General features: G+C 37.0%; 1 protein-coding gene across 1 annotated transcript in view; it reads left to right on the top strand.

Annotated features, from left to right (window-relative positions):
- Positions 1-24,061, top strand: part of COL9A1 (collagen type IX alpha 1 chain) — a 62,030-nt gene that overhangs the window by 22,232 nt on the left and 15,737 nt on the right. Inside the window, exons 13-28 of the mRNA XM_038133188.1 lie at positions 2,537-2,560; positions 2,891-2,944; positions 4,498-4,551; positions 6,156-6,188; positions 6,287-6,343; positions 7,050-7,103; positions 8,333-8,386; positions 10,532-10,585; positions 11,953-12,006; positions 12,672-12,725; positions 12,910-12,963; positions 13,072-13,125; positions 13,339-13,392; positions 14,484-14,528; positions 15,334-15,387; positions 15,482-15,535. Of these exons, the coding sequence (XP_037989116.1) occupies positions 2,537-2,560; positions 2,891-2,944; positions 4,498-4,551; positions 6,156-6,188; positions 6,287-6,343; positions 7,050-7,103; positions 8,333-8,386; positions 10,532-10,585; positions 11,953-12,006; positions 12,672-12,725; positions 12,910-12,963; positions 13,072-13,125; positions 13,339-13,392; positions 14,484-14,528; positions 15,334-15,387; positions 15,482-15,535 (807 nt within the window). The remainder of the gene's footprint in view (positions 1-2,536; positions 2,561-2,890; positions 2,945-4,497; positions 4,552-6,155; positions 6,189-6,286; positions 6,344-7,049; positions 7,104-8,332; positions 8,387-10,531; positions 10,586-11,952; positions 12,007-12,671; positions 12,726-12,909; positions 12,964-13,071; positions 13,126-13,338; positions 13,393-14,483; positions 14,529-15,333; positions 15,388-15,481; positions 15,536-24,061) is intronic.

The following is a 24,061-nucleotide window of genomic DNA, read 5'->3' as shown; positions in this document are numbered from 1 at the left end:
AAAAACCCAACCAAAAAACCCAAGTAGAAATGGTAGTACCAGAGTGCAATTTTCAGATTCAGAGACTTTTGGAGAAGCTCTTTCTACAAATGTGGAGTAATGGGGCTGTTTAACCTTTGCACTTCTTTGGTTTGATCCATGAAACCTCATTTACCAGAAACATAGTGAGCGCATTTATGAATCTGCATACTGCCTACATGATTAATGGAGTGCTTAGGTGTAATTATGCACTGCTTTGAACACTGTCAGTGGCTTTTTGCAAGCGAAGTAGTCCCTGGATAGTTATCCAAAGACTTCATTTTTCACAAAACCTCTTGCTTAAATTGTTAAAATGCTCAGTGCAAACAGAAAATCAAGCAGCCTTGGGTACAACACTAATTAGTTTTAAATGATTATCACTGGTTTTCATGCTCCTCTAGTGATATTTATCAGCCAAGTTAGGACTTCTGGGTATTTTCAAGACATAAAGTTTTATATACAGCATTTGCTTGTGTTCTTCTGTCACCTTTTCTTCCCCAGAATGTACCCTGGCAGTCTTCAGTTATCATCCTCTCTTTTAACATTTTTTCCTGTTTCATAATTTTGTTTTAATTTATTCACTTTGTCTCCTCTCTTTGGTGGACAATCTTTTAAATGACAAGGTTACAAAGTTCTTAGAATTCTTGTGATTAATTCAGGTAATTTTTTTATTCAAGTAATTTATATATGCTGATATCTCTCACCTGTTCTGGAAAATGGACCTGGGGCTGCTGCTTTAAGTGCATGTATTGCACTCTTCAGTCCATTCTCTCTTTCAGTTCCCTCTAACTTTTCTATGAGCTGATATTCAATGTGGTGATGTGGCATATGGGGAGGATTGTGTGTATTTAGTGGCAGAGAATTTGAAAATATTTTAAGGTCTACTAAAACACAGTGTCCAGCACAGGGTACACTTGCAAACACTGGGCTCTTTGTGGTGGATGGCAGGGGTACTTACCAGATTACAGGGCAGGTACCTCTGAGGCAGGGGATTGCAGACTCTGGGGGGCTGGCCAGGCCTGTGCACTCCATGTGCTCCACGGGTCAGATGAGCACCTCCACAGCACACAGCAGGCACTTGGGCATGCCAGGCTGCAGTCCCAGGCTGTGTGGAGAGGCTTTCCCTTTAGGAAACAGACAGAGGAAGGAACATGGGCAGCTGGTTGGGACAGGAACTGCTGAACTGCTCTGTTCATGTCCTTACTGATGATTGCCCTGGAGCTGCTCTCAGCTTTGCATCTTGGTCTGCTTGTAGGGAGCTCATGGCCAGAAGGGTGGAGTAGTTGCGTGAGGAGGCATTGATGGCTGGGGGAGAGTCCCTGCTTTTTGCTAGGAAGGTGTAGAGATGCAGTGGAGTGGTCAGAGGAAGGGACAGCGTTCTCCTGGGCCACTGTGTGGGCTGGTCACAGTAGCTGTAGCTGCTTCTTTTGGTATAACTGACCTTCCCTGCCTCTGTTAGGGGATGTGTTAGCAAGGGGTACTCCAATGAGACCGGCAGGCAGGTGGTTTCCTTCTTTCAGACGCAGGGGATGTTATAATATAGAATATGTGATGCAGTGAAAGTTTGATTTGTATTGTCAAATAGAGATACATATAATATGATGAATTGTAGCAAGGAAGTGTGAAGCAATAGCAAAGGGATTATGTAGGTTATGCAAGCTTACTTTCTGCTGTGTATTAAATGGTTAAAATGGAATGATTCTGATGAATGCTTGAAATTTTCCATAATGCATTGACTTTTCTACATGGGCTTACAAATACAACCCTGGATTGATATTCTGTGGCTTTTTTACTCACATTCAGCCCAGGCCCCTTATTATGTCAGATCTCCTGAATATTTAAGTATATTTGGGATTTTGCATTTTAGTGTTTCATATATATCACCAACACTGCTCTCCATAAAATTTTCCATTTGCTTTAGTAATGCAAGATGGAGGGATCTCTTTTCTTAAAGGGAGTATATCATCTAAATAGGCAGAAACACATTTGTATCTTGGACACATCTCGTTAAAATGATTCAGAACAACACTGATGGAAAATATAAACAGGAGAAGTTTGGTGTTCTTTCTCATTACCAAAACCTGTAAGTTTAATGGATTTAGGCCTCAGGGAAGCACTGTGGGTAAAAAAGAGTCACTTTTATTATAAATTTAAATGTACCTTTATAAGGAAATTATTAGAGCATAGACATGTTTATCATGGTACTTGATAATTAGCTAAATACAAAGCCTTTAATGTCTTCATTCCCTTTTGGGAGTATATATGTTTATAAATATGTGTAATGATACTGCAAGGCAAGTTAACCAGTAATTTAATATTCTCTGCTGATACGCATTACCTAATAATAAAATTTATTTTTTACAGTAGTTGAACAAGTTTTCAAAATGATTTTGCAGAATCAAATGAGGGCTTTTTTACACCTTTTTTATCTGAAATACTCTCTTCTTGGAAAACAGCTTTACTAGATTTGGAAAAATATCCCTCCCCATATTTCTGATCTCATTTTTTCATATTTCAGGGAAAGGGGCTTCTTGGACCACCTGTAAGTATAAATTTTACAATTCATAAATACTCTGTTCAATGAATCTGTTTGAATATTTAATAAAGCTATTATACTGTAAATAAAAGTAATTTTATTACTTTTAAACAAGAGAGAAACAAGAGATGGTTTTAATCCTGATGTTTTATGTCTGTTATGCGTGTTTTCTTCAGCTGCCCCTGAGGTTGTGTAGGTCTGTGGTATATGGGGCAAGAATATTGGTGTCTGAAGGCATGGTTTGTTGTTTGTGAGAATTATGTGTTCTCAGTCCTTGGATGTTTGTTACATTGGTATTATATAGTATAAAAATACTATTTACCTTGGTTGTTGCAGGGTCCTGCTGGTGCAGCAGGACTTCCAGGGGAAGTAGGTCGTGCTGGTCCACCTGTAAGTACTACTGTGTTTGCTGAAAATGCAGGTTTATTCAATTGCTAGAAGGTACTTAAAAAAAAAAATGGGCCATCTAAATACTATTTGGGCTATCACAGCATTTCCAATTTTTTTTTTTCTCTGCAGTGATCAATGGTAGAAGAAGGATTATGTTGGAAGCTCATCAGAAATAAGAACAATAAGTAGCACAAAGTCTGAGCCACCTGTCAGATTAGAATTAAATGTTTCAGTGTCCCATACTCTACATCCCTTATTCAATGAAAGCTGAAATAAAAAGCAGATATGACAGAGATACAGGAAATGTAAACCTTAACTACTTAAACTACTGATTTTCATTTGCATACCAGTGAACATGGCAATTCAGTGTTTCCTCTCATCTCACTTAAGTGTGGCTCCATCTATTGACCTTACTGCTGAACTGTGCACTCAGTTTCACCAAACTCCTGTTTTGACACCACACTTTACTGAAATGGAAGCTGAAACCAATTGGTACTTTTCTACTCGAAATCCGAAATAGCATTATACTTTTGTTTAATAAAACCTACTTTTAAATGAAATTATAGAAATTAATTAAAAAGAACATAAAAAACTGCAAGTTTGCTTCAGAAGATGATCCATCTAGCTCACTGTCTTGTCTGTAGGAAGGGCAAGAAAGGATACCAAGGGAGGTGCACAGGCTATTTATAAAATGGCATTTTTCTGTCATACATTCTGGCAGTTAGTTGGTAGTTCAGAGACTGCCTGAATCAGAAATTGCATCTGTGATGCCTTTTCAAAAGCTGCATGTGAGCCTATCCTCCATTAATGCAGTCAGTATCTGAATCCATTTATATCCCAAGCCTCCATAATACATTGTATTGACGAGTCCCACAATGTAATTATGCATTGCATGGAAAGGAATGGCTCTATAGCTCTCATGTTTTGAGATTTAAGAATTTTTCTATATTAATCTTGTTTTTGACTTTTACTGAATTTATTGAATTTCTGACTTAATGAAATGTAAAAAGTAATATTGAAATGACAGTATTAAGTTAAAAGATGGTCTCTGCCCAATTATTATATCTATTTTAATTACAAACCTTTAAAAATAATTTGCAGAGGTCTTTACTTATGAGAGCACTCAGCATCAAAATTTCACAAACGGGAAAAAAATCTAACTTGGTAAATTCCTCTTGTGCTCTGAAAAAGTGTATTTCCTCCTCTCTCTCCTTTTGCTAGTTACTAGAATTCTTTTTGTTCATAACTTAATAGCAGTTATAGAGGAGGAGTGCATAGATAATCCTGTGGTCAGGTGTTTCAGATTTCTAAAGCAGGTGAAAAAATTCTGCTTTTCTTGTGACTCCTATTTCACAACATAGCTGCCATTCTACAAAAAAAAAAAAGTTTTCCCATTCTGTTCTGGGAGCCATGTTGTGGGTTGATGTTTTAACTGCCTACCCAGTCTGTCCTTCTGTAGCCACTTAATTTCTCTGTTGTTGTGTGCTCTGATTTTGTAACTGCTGTTTGTTATTATTACTATCAATCAACTAAATTATTTTACCCTTTTTAAGGGAGATCCAGGAAAAAGAGGGCCACCAGGGCTACCAGGACCTCCAGGTCCTCCAGTAAGTGAATACGTTTAATATGTGCTTACATCTGAATTTTGTGTTGCTTCTGCTTGAACAAAACTTCTCCACAGGTTCTACAGCTGAATACTGACTTTAGGATATCAGAAAGATTTTGGTCTTCTGGTTAGAAAGCAAGTTTCCACTCTTTATTGTTATAAAAAGGCAGTTTGAAATGTAAATTTTGTAACTTCTGTCATGATGCATTCCCATTTCTGTAAACTGCAAATACACGGGTTTTCAATTCCCCTGTGAATCATAATACTGTAAGTGTAGTCTTTGTTGGGCCTCAATGGTATTACCTCAGCAGAGGCAGGCTTTTCTCTGTTAGGAGAAGAAAAAAATATTTGGCTCGTGAGACAGAAATTTATACTTCCAGGTGGGTTGAATTCTAATGTCTTTCTTGCAATCAGATCTGCTACTTGCAAGGAATAAAAGAAAGCTTTACAGCAGTGCTTTGCCTCTCCAGGGAAACAGCTATCTTTTTTAAACCTCTGGGGAGGAGGGATTTGTGTTATGCCTTTATCTTGTGGCAATTTACCTGCCCAGAGAAATAAAATGGAGAGTTTGGCTGACACATCTCAGTCTGGGGGCTGGGAAATGCAAACCACTGGGAAAGGTGTTGTGCTGATGTATTTTTAAGAGCTGTACTATTCCTCTGCTGGGAACTTCCTCCCCCCACTCTTTAGGGACAGACCCTAAATACATATGCTTTATTTATGCCGTGTCTCTTGTTTTCATGAAAGCTGCCAGAGAATTGGAGGCAGCATTTTAAAAAACATGAATGGTAAATTGGAGAAGAATAGTCAGTGGTGTATAGTGCTTCTATTCCTTAAAATTTTGTCTGTTTTAGGTTTCTGGAGTGCCACAGTCCCACTCCAGTTGATGACATTGCAGACCCAAATACTCTTGGCTTTTTAAAAATCCTTGTGCATATCAGACCATTCTTTAAAGAGCTTATTCCTGAAATTCTCCTGTGCTTTTCTCTGAAACAGTGTGCTCCCTCCCACGGGGCTTCAGAGAATCCAGCTGCTGCTGTGAAATAATCTTTCTCCCTGTTGTGCCTCATAAACCTCCTGTTAGCTTCCATCAAGTATTTGATTTAATATGAGAAAAGGCCTTCCCCCCACTGAGTCCATCTCATTGTACACTGATGTCTAGTTTATTGCAACTGCCACCTACCAATACGTTTGGGAAAATTGTTTTCCCTGAAAAAAATAATTTTCTCTGTAAAGGCCTGAATCTTTTGGCAAGTGGCACTAAGTTATTCTTATTATAGAAATTGCCTTGGTTTCTGTAGGAAACTAATGGGGTTTGGACATATTTTTTCCATATTTAACAGAAGGTATATTTGAGGTAGTTTAAAAAGCAAGGGAAATATTTTGGGGTTTTTTGAAAAGTTGTTCTAAGTTAGAGGATTGGAAGGACCTGCAATCCTATAATAAAATCCTACATTTAGGTGCTTTTCATGTGTGAGATCCTTTGGTTGTTTGTATTTCTGATTTCAAGTTTAGATAGCAGTTTTGTCTAATCACTGTGTTGCCTAATGAGTCATGTCTGGTTATTTCTGTATTGCTGACTTTGATAAATTTAATTTAATTTAGGGAACGATTGGCCTGCAAGATGGCGACCTGTTGGTAAGATTATTGTCCATGTTTTTATTTCTTTTTAAGTAGTCTCAGACAATCTTATTCAGCTTTATGCAGTGGTAATAACTATGTGAATGCTTTTCCAGTGTCCCAGTGCTTGTCCTCCTGGCCGTCCAGGACATGCTGGCTTAATGGGTATGAAGGTAAGAGAACTTGTTTGTTCCAGCATTCTTTCCACAGGTGCTGTCTCAAGGCACTAGGGAGGGTAATTACTGACTTGAAAAAGGACATTTCCCTGTTAGTTTCAAAAAAGATTGCATCACTGTGGTTGCTTATGGTTATTCAACTCTTGACTGCCAAAATAACCTCTTGTTGTTGACATCTCTTGCCACTCCTCTAATCTTCACTGTAAAATTTATGTGTGGTCCTGAGAGGATTAGAGTATGTGAAGGATTGCTTCATTCACTTCCTGGATAATTTGTGGTCTGACTCCAGAAACTCTAAATATTTCCCCAGATCTTTTTGACTTCTTTTTCTCTTCATGGGAGACCTGTAACATACTGAATTGAAATTAACATGTTTTGAGTCTCATTTTAGCTAAGATTTGTAAAAATATATTCTTTGCTGGTTTCCAGAAATACTGTTGCCTTCAGGAAATTTTTATGGGATAACATAAGAAGAAAAACTAAACTGCCTAGAAATGCAGCCTTGTTAGATCCAGAAGCAGATATTTTGAGCATGATACTTAATATGTAGTGTTTCCTAGACAGGTGAGGAAGGAGTAGTGAATGGGGTTTGAGAGGGAACAGCAAGACAGCTCTCAGCAGTCTGTCTGTTTTGGAAAACTGTATTTTAGCTTTGAATAATCTCTATTTATTAATTTATTTTGTTTTTTTGTGTTTGTCTTAGGGGCAAAAAGGTTCAAAAGGAGAGTCTGGTGAACCAGGAAAACAAGGTTATAAGGTAAAATAAAAAAAAAAAAAAAAAGAGGAAAAATCTGCTATTTTTTTTTTTAGCCACCTAATGGTAGTTTAGCCTCACCTTCAAAAACAGTATTATAATCTGTTGTAAGTATTAATTGTTTTAACAGAATGCATGAAGTGATACTACATATCATGGTGCTCCAGAGTAATCAAAGGCACTTCTCTATTCTTTATTCACCTATACTATCTATTTATTATGATGCACAAGTCATACTCCTCTTGCTTTTGATTGTTCAATTTAATTATTATAGAACTTATGGGGAAAATTGAAGCTAAGTTTATTAATTGAAAAACTTTCAAACATTTAAATGCAGCATAATTCCCTTAATTTACCAAGTTAGCTGCAGCACAGATGAGTACCTAAATGAAGAATGAGAGGGAAAAATACACTTGAGAGGGAAAGGACATAGTGTAAGTTCATAAAGAGAGGGCAGATCTGATCCATCTTGAAAACTGAAATGTTAACTCTATCAAGGTGTTTCATCTGAATTAACCGTTTTATATAGCCTCTTTAATATTGAAATATTTACAAGAAATTTTCATATTTGCACTGCCTTGGTCCACGCTTCAATGTTGCGGGAAAACCATCAGAGAAAAATTTTGCACTTTTAGTGTGGAAGAACAAGAATTCATAGAATCATTGAATATTAAGAGGTTGGAATATACCTTAAAGATAATCTAGTCCCAGTCCCAACCCCTCTGCAATGTCCAGGGACACCTCTCACTAGGCAGGTTTCTCAAGGCCTTGCCCAGCCTGGCCTTGAACACTGCCAGGGTTGGGGCATCCACAACCCCCCTGGGCAACCTGTTCCACTGTCTCACTACCCTCACAGTAAGGAATTTCTTCCTACAATATAACCTAAATTTCCCCTCTTGCAGTTTGTACCCTTTACTCCTTGTCCTGTTACTACAGTTCCTGACAAGATCCTAAAGACATTAATGTCAGGAAAAAATGGAATGACAGATTAAGGGTAAAATATCATTATTCTTTATACTGAGGTATCTTTAAAGTTAGCCTTTTGACTAATAATTGAATGGAATGTGAATCTCAACGAGTATCTGTCTGAGGAAGTGGTGTGACTTCATTTGGATTTCTTTCAGGCAGGAAATGGTTTCAGAAAACATTAAGTAGGAAATGCACCTCATACAATGACAGAGCAATCTGCATGGTGTGGATTGGCTACAGATGTATTCCTTCTGCTTTCCCAGGGTGAAGAAGGGGACCAAGGACCCAGTGGTGAAGTGGGAGCTCAAGGCCCTCCAGTAAAGTATTTCCTTTTAAAGTGTTACTCATTTTCTTCCTAATGACATATCTTTTTTTCTTATTATTGTAAGAAAACAGATATTACAAAACCTCCATGCACCTGTCTCTTTATTCTGCCATATTGTCTATGAATCAAAGTAGAATTATTTAAGTCCCTCCAAAACCTACATTATTGCTTGGCACAAAGCTCCATATAGTTCTATGGAAAGGCTAACTTTAAAAACTATTTCACGTCCTAAATTTTGTATTGTGCTTAGATTGTGAAAACGGTTGCATTTTTTCCCCTTCACTTTCTTTTTCATAATTTTGATGACTCTGAATTCATTGTGTTTGAAACACAATCAGCTGTGAAATTCAGACTTAGCTAAGATTTGAGGATGAAGTTGCAACCACTGAAGAACAGTTTTTTTTTCCCCTAAAGTTTTTGCCTTTTGGCTTGCACAAGAAGTATCATTCAATCTTATTTAGTTATTTTCTTGTCCTGAATAACTGTGCTTTGTTCTGACACATACCTCTTAAGCCTCTTCTCTGTAAGGAGCTCTTATGGTTGCCATGACTGAAAAGGAATAGGGAACAGAATAAAGGGGTCATTTTAAGTAGGAGAAACAGGCATAACACCTTTAATTTCTATGGTTTATTTTCTGATAGGGTCTCATACTTTTTTCTTAGGTGTAAAAGTATTTATTTAATGCCATTGCTGTCCAGATTTGATGCTATACAGGAACTTACCTTGATGCACATATCTAAATGCTAATTACAAAATTCTCTATGAACATAAACATACGACAACATAAACCTCTGGATTATGACTAGAAGAAGGTAAAGAAAGGACTAAATAAAGGAAAGGGTCCATTCCTTCTGATGCTTGATCCTGAAAAGGTATCCCTGAGGCCCTGGTGCAGACAAAGTACTTGTGTAAGAGGCAGCTTCTGCTGTCTGAAAGGCCTGTGGGAACCAATTCCTTTTACTCAGTTTTATTAGAATTTAGGATTTGTAATATGCAGAAAGTGATATCAGATAGATAATCCATGTGAAAAAGGACAGACAGTGCTTTAGAGGTACAGATGGAGAGCCTGTAGACTCTGCTGTGTCTTCTTATATTCTCCTTATATAAATGCATGAAAGGGGTTGAGTATCCACAGCACCTGCAATCCAACCTTTGCATTTCAACTGACAAGATCTGCATAAGACAGCCACCCCTGGGAGAGGTGTTGCTTTTGATAGAAAGTATTGGATGCCACAGTGTGCCTACTTCCATCTGTGATCTTAGAAGCAGGATTAAACTGTGTTGCAGCGCCTGTTGCGTTATGATGATTTTCCCCACCTTTTAGGCTAACAGGGCTTCAAGTGTTCTGGGCAAGATTCCATCCAGCTTTGTGAGGAGCAAGGGGAGGCTGCCAATGTAGAATCTGCTCAAGGACTGGGTTTGCCCAAGCTCTGGGGAAGTGCCTGTAGCTGTTTCAATAACACAGCTGCAGCACAAGCATGTTATGGCTGAGGGTTTGGTCTCTGCAGGGAGGAGACATCTCAGGCAGTGTCAGTCTCTTGGGAAGAGGAAGACAGTGAAGCCAACTTTCCCACAAGACTCTTTTGAAGGAAAGTGATGACAGCTGTGATGATAGTTATGATATATCATGCTGTATTAGGATGTCTACTTGATTTAGCCTCTTAGTGGACATATAAACTTAGCACTTGTACTCTCGAAAGCCTTGCTCTTTTTTATCTGCCTCTGGAGCTCTGTAAAATCTCCTTCATCTATCCAGTCCCCCACTTAGGACAGCTTAGCACTTGTGCAAATTTGGCCATGTTCCTTTCACACAAGCTGCAGGTGAGAATGCTTCAACTCTGAGGTAACCAAGAAGAAAAACCAGTGGGTTTTTTCTGTCCTTATGGTGTATTTGTGGTTTTATAATACAGCATGATAGTTCTGTAACTCTTTTTAAAATTCTAAAATTAGTAAAATATCAAATTACCGTATAAGTTAAGAATTCTAATACAGCAGTAGTTGGATTTCTCCTTTAATGCTATGAAAATATTAAATAATCGTAAAGAAAGGGTGTTGAACTCTTGAGTCTTCTGTCTAAAAACGAGGACAGTTCTGATGAGAAGAATTAGCATAATTTGAATATACTTTTCTATTTCAGGGCATTCTAGGTATCAGAGGTATAACTGGTATAATGGGACCTAAAGGTACCAAAGTGAGTATTAACCTTTCTTTCTATAAAATGGTCTATATTAAAAAAATGTACAACTCTGAATGTTTTCAAAGCTTATTTAAGCTCCTTCTTTATTTCCTCTGTATTTTCTCTCTCCTGCCAGCTGTATCTCCATAGCTACTGCCCTTCTTGTTGCAAAGAAAGGTAGCTCAGTCCTTCTAATTGATGAAGGACATGTACTCTTTACTCCTTCCCCCAATCCTTGCATTTATGGTAGTTTTGCACGTGTGCAAGTCTGCACTTAGCAAGATAGCAAGTTATAACAATTGTAAACTACAGCACATTTAAATTAAAGCTAAATTTTATTAAGTAGTACCCCCTGTGATTTGTATCTTCCTAAAGCCTTTTACTTCCATCATCATCTTGAGTTTTTGTCAGGAGTTTTTATTGAGATTGTGTTCTTTTTCCCATTCTTTTTTTTCAAATCTCTGTGTCTTAAATTGCTGCCAGTGGGATTAATATTTATTGGGCTCTTACTTTGCTGGACAATTTTCCTTTTGTTTGTCTATGTGTTTCTGTCTGTTATTTCAAACCTTGGTGCTACATTTCTAGTCTCATGATCTTGCTAAATCTATATAGTAAAAAATTTCTGAAAGGAGTAGAACACAGCAATCCTGCCATTGTCTACTTCTCCAGAAGTGCAATCATGTAAATCTTGTGATCATCTGTCTTCAGAGACAACATCAAATTTCTCCTGATTATGAATCTTCTCATGAATGATCCTTCCTAACATCTTGGATGTGTTTGCTAAGCTATTCCTATCTTACTTCCCTCTTCTGGCCTTTGTGTGTTCTAATTCTTTGCAGTTATTTGCCTACATTTACTGTAATGTTTTGTCTACTTGAAACATTTACTACATCTGTTTCACTAAGGAGTTCCATGTTCTCTCTAAATCTTTTTAAAAAAATGTTTTTCTCTCCATTTACCTTTATTTACAGGGTAGTGATTGTGTTGTTTCATTGAAATATATGTGATAAAAATAGCAGCACTGCACTTGATCATTTCTATGCATAATTTGATGTTATTCTGTTATGTAGTGAAGGATATAATATATTTAAAGAAGACACAGAGATTTCTTGAAGTAGCATGTAAAGGTCTATCTCCTTCCTAGATTTTTAGAGAATGATCTGAATGTTGTTTTTGACTGGTAATTTTAATATTTAAATATATTTTCATATCTCCGTTAAAAAAACAAGATAAATGAAGAAAATTGCCTTTTTTTTTAAAATTGGAGCTATAAAGCTGTCTCATCTGTAGAGACTTTGTAGCTTCTAGCAAAGCAAGACACACAAGTTGTTAGTGCTCCAGCAGTTCACTTTAATATCCTGTGTTATCTATTTCTTTTGTAGGGAGCTCGTGGTCTTGATGGTGATCCTGGTCCCCAAGGTCTTCCTGGTGCACCTGTGAGTAGAGTGGGTGGTTATCCAAACACTTCCCAGTTAGTGCAGCTTTGCAGCTGTGAATCAAAGAAGCTTCTGATTAATCCAATTCTATTGATTCCCCACAGGTGAATAAATGATATTATTGATAGCAAGTCAGTAATGTCTTAATGTTCCCAAAGAATTTGAGGTTGATGAACCCATTTTAACTTTGCGTGTTATAGTTTTCTCTTCCTACTGTGCATTAGGGTGGCTTGGAATTTTTCAGGTATCAAACTGGAACAAAACCCATACAGGGCAATTTGGGCAATTTTTGTTGGAGGTTTTTATTGTGTGTGTATTTTATTTGTTTGGGGTGGTTGGTTGGTTGTTTTTTTCTGAAATTCTTACTTGCTGCCTGCTTCCATAGCTATAATTTGTGCTTGGAATAGCTAGTAACTCTGTGTTTAACAAGTGCAACAAACTTTGCTTAGACACTCCTGAAATCTCAGGTGATAATGGCTTGAGCTGTGTTTTTTAAAATATATCTGTCAACTGTAGTTTTAAGAAACTGCATTTTTAAATATAGTGTGACTTTGAGATGTCTGCTTTCACCAAATGTGAATTGTACTTGTTGATTTTCTGAGAGTTTTAGCTAAAAAAAAGGAAGTTTATTCTGGTTTTATTTCTAAAATATTTTTTTTCTGTAGGGGGATCAAGGACAGAGAGGTCCACTAGGAGAGGCAGGTCCAAAGGGAGAAAGGGTGAGCACAGACAAATTTTGACTGTTGTTGACTTGAGAACATCAGTTACTTAATAGCATATAAACACTGCATAACAGTGGCACTCTCCAAATAATGTGTATCTAAATGAGTGTGCATTGACATTCTTTTCATCTGCCATTTCATTGTCTTTAGCTTAATTTTTAAATATTGTTATTATTCTTAGGGTCCTCAAGGTACAAGAGGAATAAATGGCCTCCCTGGGCCGAAAGGAGAGCCTGTATGTATATATTTAATTTATCTATTTGTTTCATTCAATGCTACTTTGCATACTAGTGCTTGGGCAAAATCTTTTCAAAGTTACAGTATTTTTTTTTCTTTTTTCAAGGGTTTACCAGGAGTTGATGGCCGTGAAGGGATCCCTGGCATGCCTGGAGCTAAAGTAAGACACAATTGGCATGTTTATGAGCTTTGGTAGTGCCCTAGATTTGTTCATTAATTTGTGGCTGCTGCTCATGGTTTTATGCACATTATTAGGGTAATTGAATTAACATTCATGTACTACAGATCCAAAAGTATGTCAACCCTGTGTTCCAGAAGTAAAATTTTCCATCATGTTTGATTTGCATAAATTACAACTTACAATGTTTTACAGGGTGAACCAGGAAAACCCGGAGCTCCGGGTGATGCAGGGCTCCAGGGATTGCCAGTAAGTATCAAATATTTTACCTTTGAAAGGTAGGCTCAGTTCAAATCATAGAAAGGCTGTGTATTGGTTGATTTGACTCTGATGATGGAATAATTCTAGTGAAAATATAAGCAAAAGGCTCAGGGGAGAGTGTGTGTAATGCAAGGGGAAATTCTGCATATGCAAAACCTTTGCACAGCAGTCTAGATCTCCTTAGGATGCCATTGTGGGGAACTCGGCCTCACAATACATTTGTGGCCAGGATGTGACTCTTCTCATGTTTCTCCTACCTGAGACCCTGCAGATCCTATGGTGTGACCCCATAATAAGGGCTGGTCTCATTGTAGTGACTAGGGCCCAGCTATTCCCAAACTGAGCAGGAAAAGCTGAGCTGCTAGTCTGACATACCTTCCCTGAACAATCATCCTTTGATGTTCTGCTGGCTCAGAACATCTGGAATGCATCATGCTTGTGCTTCTTTCTGTGCGTGGCTTGAAGGTCTCTAGTGTGTTCCCTGTGGGGAACTTACAGGGAATCACTGGTGCTTTATGGGCTCTTTCAGAAGGTAATCCTCGTGCATTAACTAAGTCTGAACTGTACCAATTGTCAAAAGCTAAATAGAAACCTCTTTAAAACACTTGGCTATAGGAGTAATTGCTGTGAGAAACAGTGATGCAGATGTTTTAAAACAGAACTGGACATAAATTTGTAATACCAAGTGAAATCCTAAGCCTGGAAGACAATTTAGTAATAGCATACTTGCTATGAGCTGTTGTAGACAAGTGAGGAGGGAATGAAAAATGTCCAAAGGTGTCTATAAAACTCTGTGCCTCCAGTCTCAGCATACTGGGACAAGCATGTATTTCTAGTCTAAGACAGAAAAAGTCACAACTCCTCACCTATCCATGCTCCTTTTGCAATTTATGAAGTAAGAATAATACTCCTTATCTGTTACTTTGTAAACAGAAAGAATTCAAACTTGGCCCCTTATTGAATAAAAGTACTTTAATATCAAATAAAAGGATTAGAAATACTCAAGTATGAGAGAAATTTTTTAAACACCATTTCCAGTCACTTTATCAACAAATAAATGTAAATCATTTTTCTTTCAGGGTTTCCCAGGCTCTCCAGGTATGAAAGGCATTCCTGGCCCAAAGGTAAAATGTCTTGAGTATTGTCTTTCTTCTCTAAAGCACAAATAAAATACTAAAGTATCTAAAGTTCTAAAGTATTCAATGAAATTGTACTAGTCTTCTCTCGTGTTAAGAGACAAACCTTAGACTGAAGGAATTAAATACAGTTTGTATTCAACTTTGGCCTCCAAATTTTCATGATTCTTGCGCTACATTACGTGGTTTTCATTATTCTAGGCATTAAATAATGCCTTAAAAAGGCCATTTCCTTTCAAATTTGTGGAAATCATTTCTAGAGTTCCTACCTCACTACATCTTAAAATGAACAATCTTGTAATAAGAATAGTATTTATAGCTACCCTTAGCTGGTTCAATCACAGGGGTTGTTATCTCTATTTAGGTAGCACCAAATTGCAGCATCAATTCCAATTTAGTTTAAAAAATTGTTGTAAGATTGAGACTGTGGAATGTTTCAGACAATGGTTGAGTTTAGCTGTAAGTAATTGAAAAAGAAAAGCAGACTGAGACATGATTTTTGTCTGAAATTACATGGAGTGATATTGCCTTCTGTGATTCGAAAGCAGCAATCAAATCTATTTGGGATTTGTCAGCACATAAACAGCAAAGGAACTGAAGTCTGACTTTTGAAAAATTAGATAGAAAAGTTTGGTCAAAGTTAAAAGAACACCAAAAATAAGGCAGAAGTTAAAACATTAACAAAGGCTGAATTTTTTTAGATCTTATAGCTTTACTTATTTTAATTTTTTAATTTTAAAATGGAAGAGCAAACCATTGGCTTGGCTAATATTTTTCATCTTCTGCCTAACAGGGTAATAAAGGTCCTCCTGGTGTGCCAGGGTTAATGGGAAATCCTGGTAAACAGGTAAAACCATTGATCTTATACATAAGATCTAGAAAAATGTGTTTAAAAATCACTTCTCAAATTTGTTGCATTTCAAATTTGTTCCCCAAAACAGGGTCAGCAGGGCCCAGAGGGAGAAGCAGGTCCAACAGGACCCCGGGGACCACCAGTAAGTATGGAATAAATGTCTAATTGAGCATATGTAAAATTGCAGTGTCTCAACATAGGGCTGCTGAAGTTATAGCCACAAGGTAAAATTGTTATTTATCATAAGTTCTAATTTTTGAGGTAAATACCAGTTCTTTACCTTCTGTGCCAGGAGTATGTGCATCATCACATACAGAAATACAGTCCTATATATGTCCAATAATGTTCTATGATTGTTTTTGGTTTTGGTGACAAGTTAAATTTTTAACCTTTATTTCTATTCTTCCTGTCTTTGTATTTAAATACGCTGAGTAAAAGCCAAAACAGAGGGAATAAGTGTAGTTTGGGACAAAAAGCTGGAAACAAACTCCTGTTCTTCCACTGCAACAGTCTGGTTGGCATTATTAACATAGATATAGTGGTGTGAAGAATAGCATTTATCTTCCATTGGAAACAGTGCTGTTGTAATTTCTTTCCCTGGAGATTTTCCTTAACACTAGAAAGATTTGGAAGACTGGAGAAATTGCTGCTGGGCAGGTAGCTTTCTGCAGGAAATAAATCTGCTAAGAAAAGTGAACTGATGGTATTTGTTAAGGCTCAGTTTTGAGGACAAAGAACAACTGGATACTGGAGAGTGTTGGGTACTGCTTTCTGATTCTCTCTAGAGGGGACCTGACGTGGTTTGAAGCTGCATAAGGCTGATCTAATTTCCCTTTGCTGTTAATCCTTCTGGATGGAGAAGGATGAGAGGATCAGTGATTTGAAGAAAATTTTCATGCACAGATATTCACTCTGATGACATTAACCAGGCTTCAGGCTCTGTAAGGAATTGCTTTTCCAGGCTTCCCTCTTGGCACTGATACCCTGGGGATGATTTCCTGGAATTTTCTGAGCTTCTGCTATAATACAGCGACACAAGTTTTGCTCCTGCAGTTGTAGAGTTATTCTCACACAAGGTTTAATGAGGTACTGTCTGTGATATATTTGTAAGGGTCGGGAATATCTTACCAGAATGAGCTCCTAAACATACACCAGCAGTCAGCCAAGTAACAGATTCCATTTTCTTCTGGTTTTATTTTATTTTTTTCTGTGGTTTATGCTATCAGGTGTCAGATGTATTAATGAGATCACGTTTGTTTTTGGGCAGTCTTTGCATTGCTGCTGTGTACACAGCTGCCTAAGGATGATACAGAAAGGGGATTATAAGGGCATTTACTAGGATGGAATACAGGCATCTTCAGCCTCTCAAACACCCAACTTGCAAACAAGTTTTTGTTTTTGTCTTTATTTTTGTTCTTTGTATTTAAAAATGTTGTGTACACTCAAAAAGGTTTTCAGCCCTGCTCTTAGGCTGATACTGTACACTTGTGACAGGAACAAGAATTATAATTGAATCAGACCAAAGTAATTGCCCACTCTGATAATGCACTGTAATCTGCTGAACTATTCTTTTAATCCTTTCAATGTGAACATGAATTTACAAAATCAGCAGTCCGTAGAACAGGGGTTGACACACAAGGTTAATTATTAGTAACCCTGTAGATGGACAGAAGTACTTAAAGCAGATTAAACACAGTGATTTTTCTTTTTATCACTCTAGAGACCAGCAAGACATCTGGATTCCTTGCCTTTATTTTCTCTGTGTTTACAAAGTGCAGTCATTTTGGAAAACATGTAAACATTAGAACCAAAGCATAGAAGGAAAACTTTTGATCAATACAACATGGAGAAAGGAAGTAAATTATTGATTATGAAATAAGCTTGTATGTGGTCCATCAAACAGTAAACCACTTCTTATCTGTAGTTCCCTTAAAGCTGTAAAGAGCCTTGGATAATAACTATGTTGGCTCTCATCAGCTTTAGACTACAGGCAGCATACGACTGGAATAACTTTCTATTTTTTTTTTTTTTTTTGAGGAACAATTTACATCTACACACAAAAGGGGAATGATGAGAGTTTTTTTGTTTTGGAAGGACACAGTTTTGAACTATTGAACTTCGGAGAGCTTTGGTCTAAGCTGAGTCAATATTTATTTCCAGGGCAGAATAAAGAATATTTTCTCTTTCTGCTACATGTACATGCTGCAGAATATACATTTGAACTTCAGCTTTTAGGATTCTTCCCTTCTATTTCTAGGGAAAAACATAATCTGCTGGTTAAATAATTCTACGTGTCGTAATTTTCAAACTTCTAAAACTAGACAATTTGGCAATAAGTTGAAAATTATAAAAGCAATTAAAATTCAATTATAATTGTTCTAAAGAGAATTTTTCATATATATTTTTTGTTGCTTTCCTAATTTGAATTTTTCTCACAGCTTTAACACTTGTTTGTTTTAGACCAAATTTGCACAACTAAATGCTTTCAAAGCCTGAAGAATTTATGGTTACTATTCAGGTATTTTTCTTGGCCTATTTCTTCTTATTTTGAATTACCCACTTTATAAGTATCTGCAGTTCTTTCCTTTTTCCTCTCTCCCTTTGCTTCATTTTATTCTTGCTATAGAAGACTCAGGTAGAAGTTAGGAGGGGTTGGGTTCATTCCTTGGAGAAAGAAAAAACCTTGACGTTTTGCAGGATATGGGGAATTGCAGTTCCCTAATATATTGGTTGCACAGCAACAGCCACATGAAATCCTCTTCACTCCCCTGCTTCACTTACCCCTGTTCTTTGCATTGCAACTGTGGGGAACAACATGGCTGGTAGCTCCAGGAGGGCCAGAACTCCAGAGGAAAGGACATCTGGGGAAGGTCTCTTGGGGGATAACAAGGCTAACTCTGCTAATATGGCCAGCAGGCTGGTATTTGCATTGGGGAAAAGCTACATGCCTACATTTGTGTTATATTTAAAATCATGGGGCTTTCCAGCTTTTTCTACTTGCAAAAGACATTTTTGAGAGAAATCTTTCCCTTCAACTGGTGTGTAGTTTTTTTGAAAGGTTACACAAGAGACCTCTGTCATCCGTGGCTCTGTGGGACAAATAATATTTTTGTACTGCTTGCCAAATAACTTGTAGAGTCCTTTGTCATAAACCATGGTATTTCAGTGTATTTTATTGTTAAACAGCTGTTGGAATGTAGTTGGAAGATATTGTTACTAACAAGATTCAAATTTTGTCCTTCTGTGAATCTGTAAACTTTCACAGTTTCACAAGGCAGATACTAAATATTTGAAAACAAGATGACTAGCTCTAGTTAAAAACTCATGGCAAACTCATGTGTTAGGAGACTTTTTCCTCACCTCTGACATAGATCCCTAGGAAAAACTTGTTTAAAAATTATAATTTTAGTCTATTATTGCTTTTCCTTGAAAAAACTTCAACTTGCATCTGAGTGGGTAGGGGAAAAAAACCCTTTTGCTATTCATGTGTTCAGTAAACTGGAAAAACAACTGGAGCAGTGTGGAAATTTTGCATTTTATTTCTAAATGAAACATATTCTCCACCCCACTCTTGGTTAACCTTATGTTTGCTTCACATTGTTCTAACCAATCCAAGTAATTACGAAACTCATTTGTGATTTAAACCTTTCTAAGTCAGTCATCATGGCAGGTGGGCCGAGGGAAGGAATTCTCAAAGGTGGGAGTGTCATTCCTAATTAGTGGAATTTAGTCATGCTCCCTAAGCTGCTTAACCATTTTCTTTCATATTTGCTGAGATTTAGTAATCTAATTTAGTTTCTGCAGAAAATACTGACCCCTGCCTCTGCTTTTTCATCCCCTGCTTTTCTTCAATTATTTAATCTATAAATTACTAACATTTTTAGAGCCTGTATTGCATCCTGTGGTTTTGCAGAGAGCTGGTAATATTGGAGTAATCATTTGAAGTTCAATGTGTGTCTAGCAAACTTTATGTATATGCAGGCCAGCATTCATACATGTTGCTTTGTTATTAGGAAATAATACATGTTTTCTCAACATTAGCAACACAGACTAAATATCCAGCTGCCTAAGATTTGATACCATAGCCCCTCTGAGAGACTGCTGAGGGGCCCTGGTCAGTTGGGCTGGCTTGCTCTCTGGAAGTGCCTGTGTCTCACTATGAAGAGAAAACCTGGAGAGTACCTTGGATTTACTACTCAAATGTCACACAGCCTAAAGTTAGAGGAGAATGCTGTTTTCAGCACCTTAAGTTTCTTTCAGCTAAATAATTTTCTGGTCTTTAAAGGTATTTCTGTCCTGACCATGCTGAAATGTAACTTTGGTTACCCTACATAGTTTAGTTACAATAACCTAAATGTCAATTTTCTGTCATATTCCTTTTACATGACTACAAGTGAAATAACGTGTCACTTTCTGTAGCTCTTAATGTTAGGATGAAATGTCCTTGTCTCAGTTTGTATGCTATGTTTAGGAATTGGTGGACGTGTTTTTTATATATAATTGAAGACATGTTTCACAAGTGGTGTCATAGTTTACATTTAAGCTAGAGCTAAAGGGGTTAGTTAGCATTAGAGTGTTTATAGCAGAGTCAAAAGGGCAGAGCACATTTCCATCCTGGCAGGTACTTTTTGTCCAGTAAACCTAAGCCTCTAGATGAATGTGACAAAACTTTTTGACCCTGCCCAATTCCACAACATGGTCTGTACAGGGGTAGCACTTTTTTCTGTCATGCTTGCAGAGTACGTATCCCAGCCAAACTTTATAAGCTCCAAGCCTCTTCACTTCTCCTGGTATCCACCCCTGTCTTCCTAAACAACATGGCCAGGTTCTTGTCTGATACCTCTTTGTTTACCCCTCCACCTCCAACAACAACTTTCTTTGAGTTTGGGGCATGGTAGACCTCTGGATGTCAGCACATATCACCATGTTGGCTTGACCTAAGCAGTGTAGACAGTAACCTGAGTAAAAAAATGGATATGTTATGGAGCTAGTGTACCAAAGCTGTCCTGGACTTCAACTAACACTGTAGACACAGTCAGAATGAAAGATCTCTGCCCTCTAGACTTGGCCACAGTATCACTTGTGAAGAGAATGACAGCTAGGGGGTTGCTGCTTCTGCCCAAAGCAAAGCATTGTTAAGAGGAGGGAACATTTCATGCTACATCTACCTCTTACCATTATCCTGAGCAGTACAATTTAATTATGACTCTGGCAAAGTGCAAAGTTACATTTAAAATCTCAGAGAAAGTTACTTGTATATTTACTCTTCTATCAAACATTGGTTTACATACTTGGATGCTTTTCAGTACGGTATTGAGGGTCAATGAGTCCTGTTGATGCTTCTGTGGATAAATCCTTGAACTTAAATGAGTATTTGCTCTGAGATTTTGCATGACAAAAATTTGGTAAGTTTAAGTCTCAGAAGTATATAGTTGATAAATGGTTACATTTTGCAAAAAACTTTGAATATGAAGTTTAAAAGATCCAAAATATACTTTTTTTAGTTTTCCTTATTCCACACAGATTTAATTCTCTTTGGCAGTCCTATGAAATATATTTAATAATATATAACAAATTACTTATAATTAATAACAAATTTTAAAAGTAAAAACCCTTAAGTAAAGGGTCATTACAGTATATACTGTGGATTACATCTCAAGTGATTCTAACTATTGTTTCAATTATCTGGGTAACCAAGTAAGAGGTATTCTCATTCTTATTATTGTTCCACAATAACAGGAAATCAATAAGACAGTGAAACTCTCTTAGCATGTGATTGCATTCTGTAACTGTTTGTTTGTGAGATTCTACAAAAGGATCAAGTCTTCAAAATTTCAGTGAGGATGAAAACCATCCCAGACTACTTAAAGGAAGGTCAGCTGTAAATACTGTAAGGTCTTCTTATGTATGTTACATTCATTAAAAGGCTGAGTATAACAGATCTGTGAGAAAGACATTAAATTTTTAAACATATTGAGTGGTTCAGCCATTGTGCCTTGAAGCAAATGGAAGGTGAATTTTGTGGTAACCACGGTCTAGCACAGGAGCTGTGGAAGGGCTACATCCTGGTGGTGTTCAGATTGCAGTGCTCTGCCACCATTTCACACTTATCATTTTGCATGTGCCTTTTCCTAGAGGCACGTAATGGTCACCAGCATGGATGCAACCCCGTCTGTCTCAGCTCACTCTGAACTAGAGTGAGTTCTTTCCCTCCTTAAGTGTGTCACCTCTAGGAAAAGCATGGATTCTGAAGTGTGTCAAAAGTGCATGAGACCATACAGATTCTGGTAGTCTATTTGTTAAAGCCAGTGCATCATGCCTGTTGGTTTGTGGGTGGCCTGAAGCTATGCACTGTTATACAGAGGGCTGCTGTATAGGAAAGGTAGGCTGAGGACATGGCCAAACTGCCTTCTGCTCTAATTCCTGCCTGTAGTGACTTACAGCACAGAGCAACATTTCATCTGGCCAAGAACAGATGTCAACACCTGAACCAGCTGTTACAGAAACCCTGCTATAGGCTGCGGGGAAGATGTAGGTGCTTCTAGGACATGACTTAATGTGATGTTATTTTAAATGTTTACATGAGGACATTTCAAGATGCCTTTTTTCCCTTCAGAACTATGAGTAAGCAGCTTACTGTGTAACCTATCCTAGGGCCATTTCAGTCTGGTATAACTTGGAGGAAGCATTGCAATCTTTCTAGTTATGCTGGGGATGGAATTCCTCATTCTTTGGGTTCTAGTTACTCTCTTACTTGCTAAAACACTGCTGCAGATCTTCCAGTGGTGGCCCATAGTTTGAAATAATCTGTCCTTACAGACAAAATGTCAATGTTTGCAAGGAAATACTATGCAGTGGTCTTCTGTAAAATAACCTCCTTTTTTTCCTCCTTAGAAAAGCATTGTGTTTGACAAAGTGCCTGTGGTGTGCATTTGACAAAAGATTTTTTCTGCATTTGAAATAAAATGAAAGCTTTTTCTTGAATTTTGTGTGATCAGCAGAAATTTTGATGTGCTTAAGAGGTTTATTATAAGATTTTAACTCTCTGAAGATGATACTGCTTTTGTTTCATCTCTGTATAGCAATGACTGTTATGAGTAATGAATGACTGTTATGGGTTTCATGAAAATGATATGAGAAACAAGTTTCTAAAGTTGATCATAATTTTAGTCTTCATCTTTCTTGTATCAGAAATATAGCAGTATTCCAGGTCAGAGATGTACTTCAGAATTTTGTGATTAAATAAAATTGTAATGCATTTTCTGGGTTGTAAGATGAAGGTGAGTTAGGAGACATTTTTCCTTTCTTTCTTTTTTTTTTTTTTAACATAAAAAAGGTTCTAGAAATTATGCAAAGTGCATTAAAGTAATAGGTATTTTAACACCATAGGATATTTTGAAGGAAATGAATTGAAAAGTCTGTTTATGTTTGGTTCTGTGATCTCTCCAGGGTACCTAATTATTTCTTGAATAGCAGAATTAGCTTTCCTAAGCTTGTGTGAGAAGTTATCATTGCATTTATGACCTAGTATAAAAGGCCCTGTCTGCCATCTCCTTTTATTTAGTATGCCACATTTCACAATATTGTTCTTGTTATGAAAACCCCCCTGTATTTAAAATTATCCATTGCATGCAGCACTAGAATGCTAAGATCTGCTTTAATCTAAAATTGTCTCTGTCATTGTATAATGGTTTATCAACTTGCATAACTAATAACATAAATTCTTGACATTTTAGGATCTTAAATGTTATATCTTTCTTTTATTGCAAATAGCACTCACATAGTCACATTGTGAATTTAAGAAGAGTTTCAGAAGTGAGACCTAAGCTTGTGTTGGGAGATTTGTTTGAATTTATCTGTCCAGGGATATGTCTGTACATGTGAGAGTAAAGCTATAAAATTAAGCTGTTCTGAAAGGTTTAATCATAAGAGACAAAATCTTTTAAGAAAAGTACTTTAGTTTGAAAATTGTTTAAAGTCTTTGCAAGTTTGGCTCAATGTCAGATTTACCCAGAGTGTGTATTCAATTGGCTGCATTAAGAAATAGAGTTGTAACACTAATGTGAATATATGATGATCTGAATGGATAAACATGTCTGAAGTGAAGATTTAAAGATGCAGTAAAGCACATATTTATGCTTATCACTATTATAAATGGTGACTTTTAAAAGTTACCTCTCCTCATAACACTCTAGACTTTTTTTAAACCTGAATGAGTTTGTTAAGCATTACTTCATCACTTTTCATATTTGTACATTAAGGATCAGGTGCTTTAAATATGTGGTCATATAGGAGCTCAGGTGATGAAACTAGGCAGAAGCCTAAAGTTGAGTGTGCCTGCCAGAGCTGTCATAATGAAGTAATTGTGTTTGTGACAGGTAACTCTCAGGTGTGATCCCATGAAGGGAACTTCATTTTGCTTAATCACTCAGCAAAATTATTTACTTGAATCATTTAATGCCAAATAAAGGTTATATGCCATGGTTAACTAAAAGTGTTTACTCAGAAAGTTTCATTGGTTTTAATGCCTATGGTATTTTTGCACTGTGAAAAAGAAGTTTCAATTAAACCCAACAGCTAAGTAGAATAAATCATTTAATATGAAGGGAAAAAAATATCATACTTTATTCTCAGATCACAAGAAGAATTCTAGGAAATAATGTTGTCC

This window comes from Motacilla alba, chromosome 3 (genome assembly GCF_015832195.1).
Source record: "Motacilla alba alba isolate MOTALB_02 chromosome 3, Motacilla_alba_V1.0_pri, whole genome shotgun sequence".
Lineage (NCBI taxonomy): Eukaryota > Metazoa > Chordata > Aves > Passeriformes > Motacillidae > Motacilla > Motacilla alba.
This window is presented reverse-complemented; position numbering and strand designations above follow the sequence as displayed.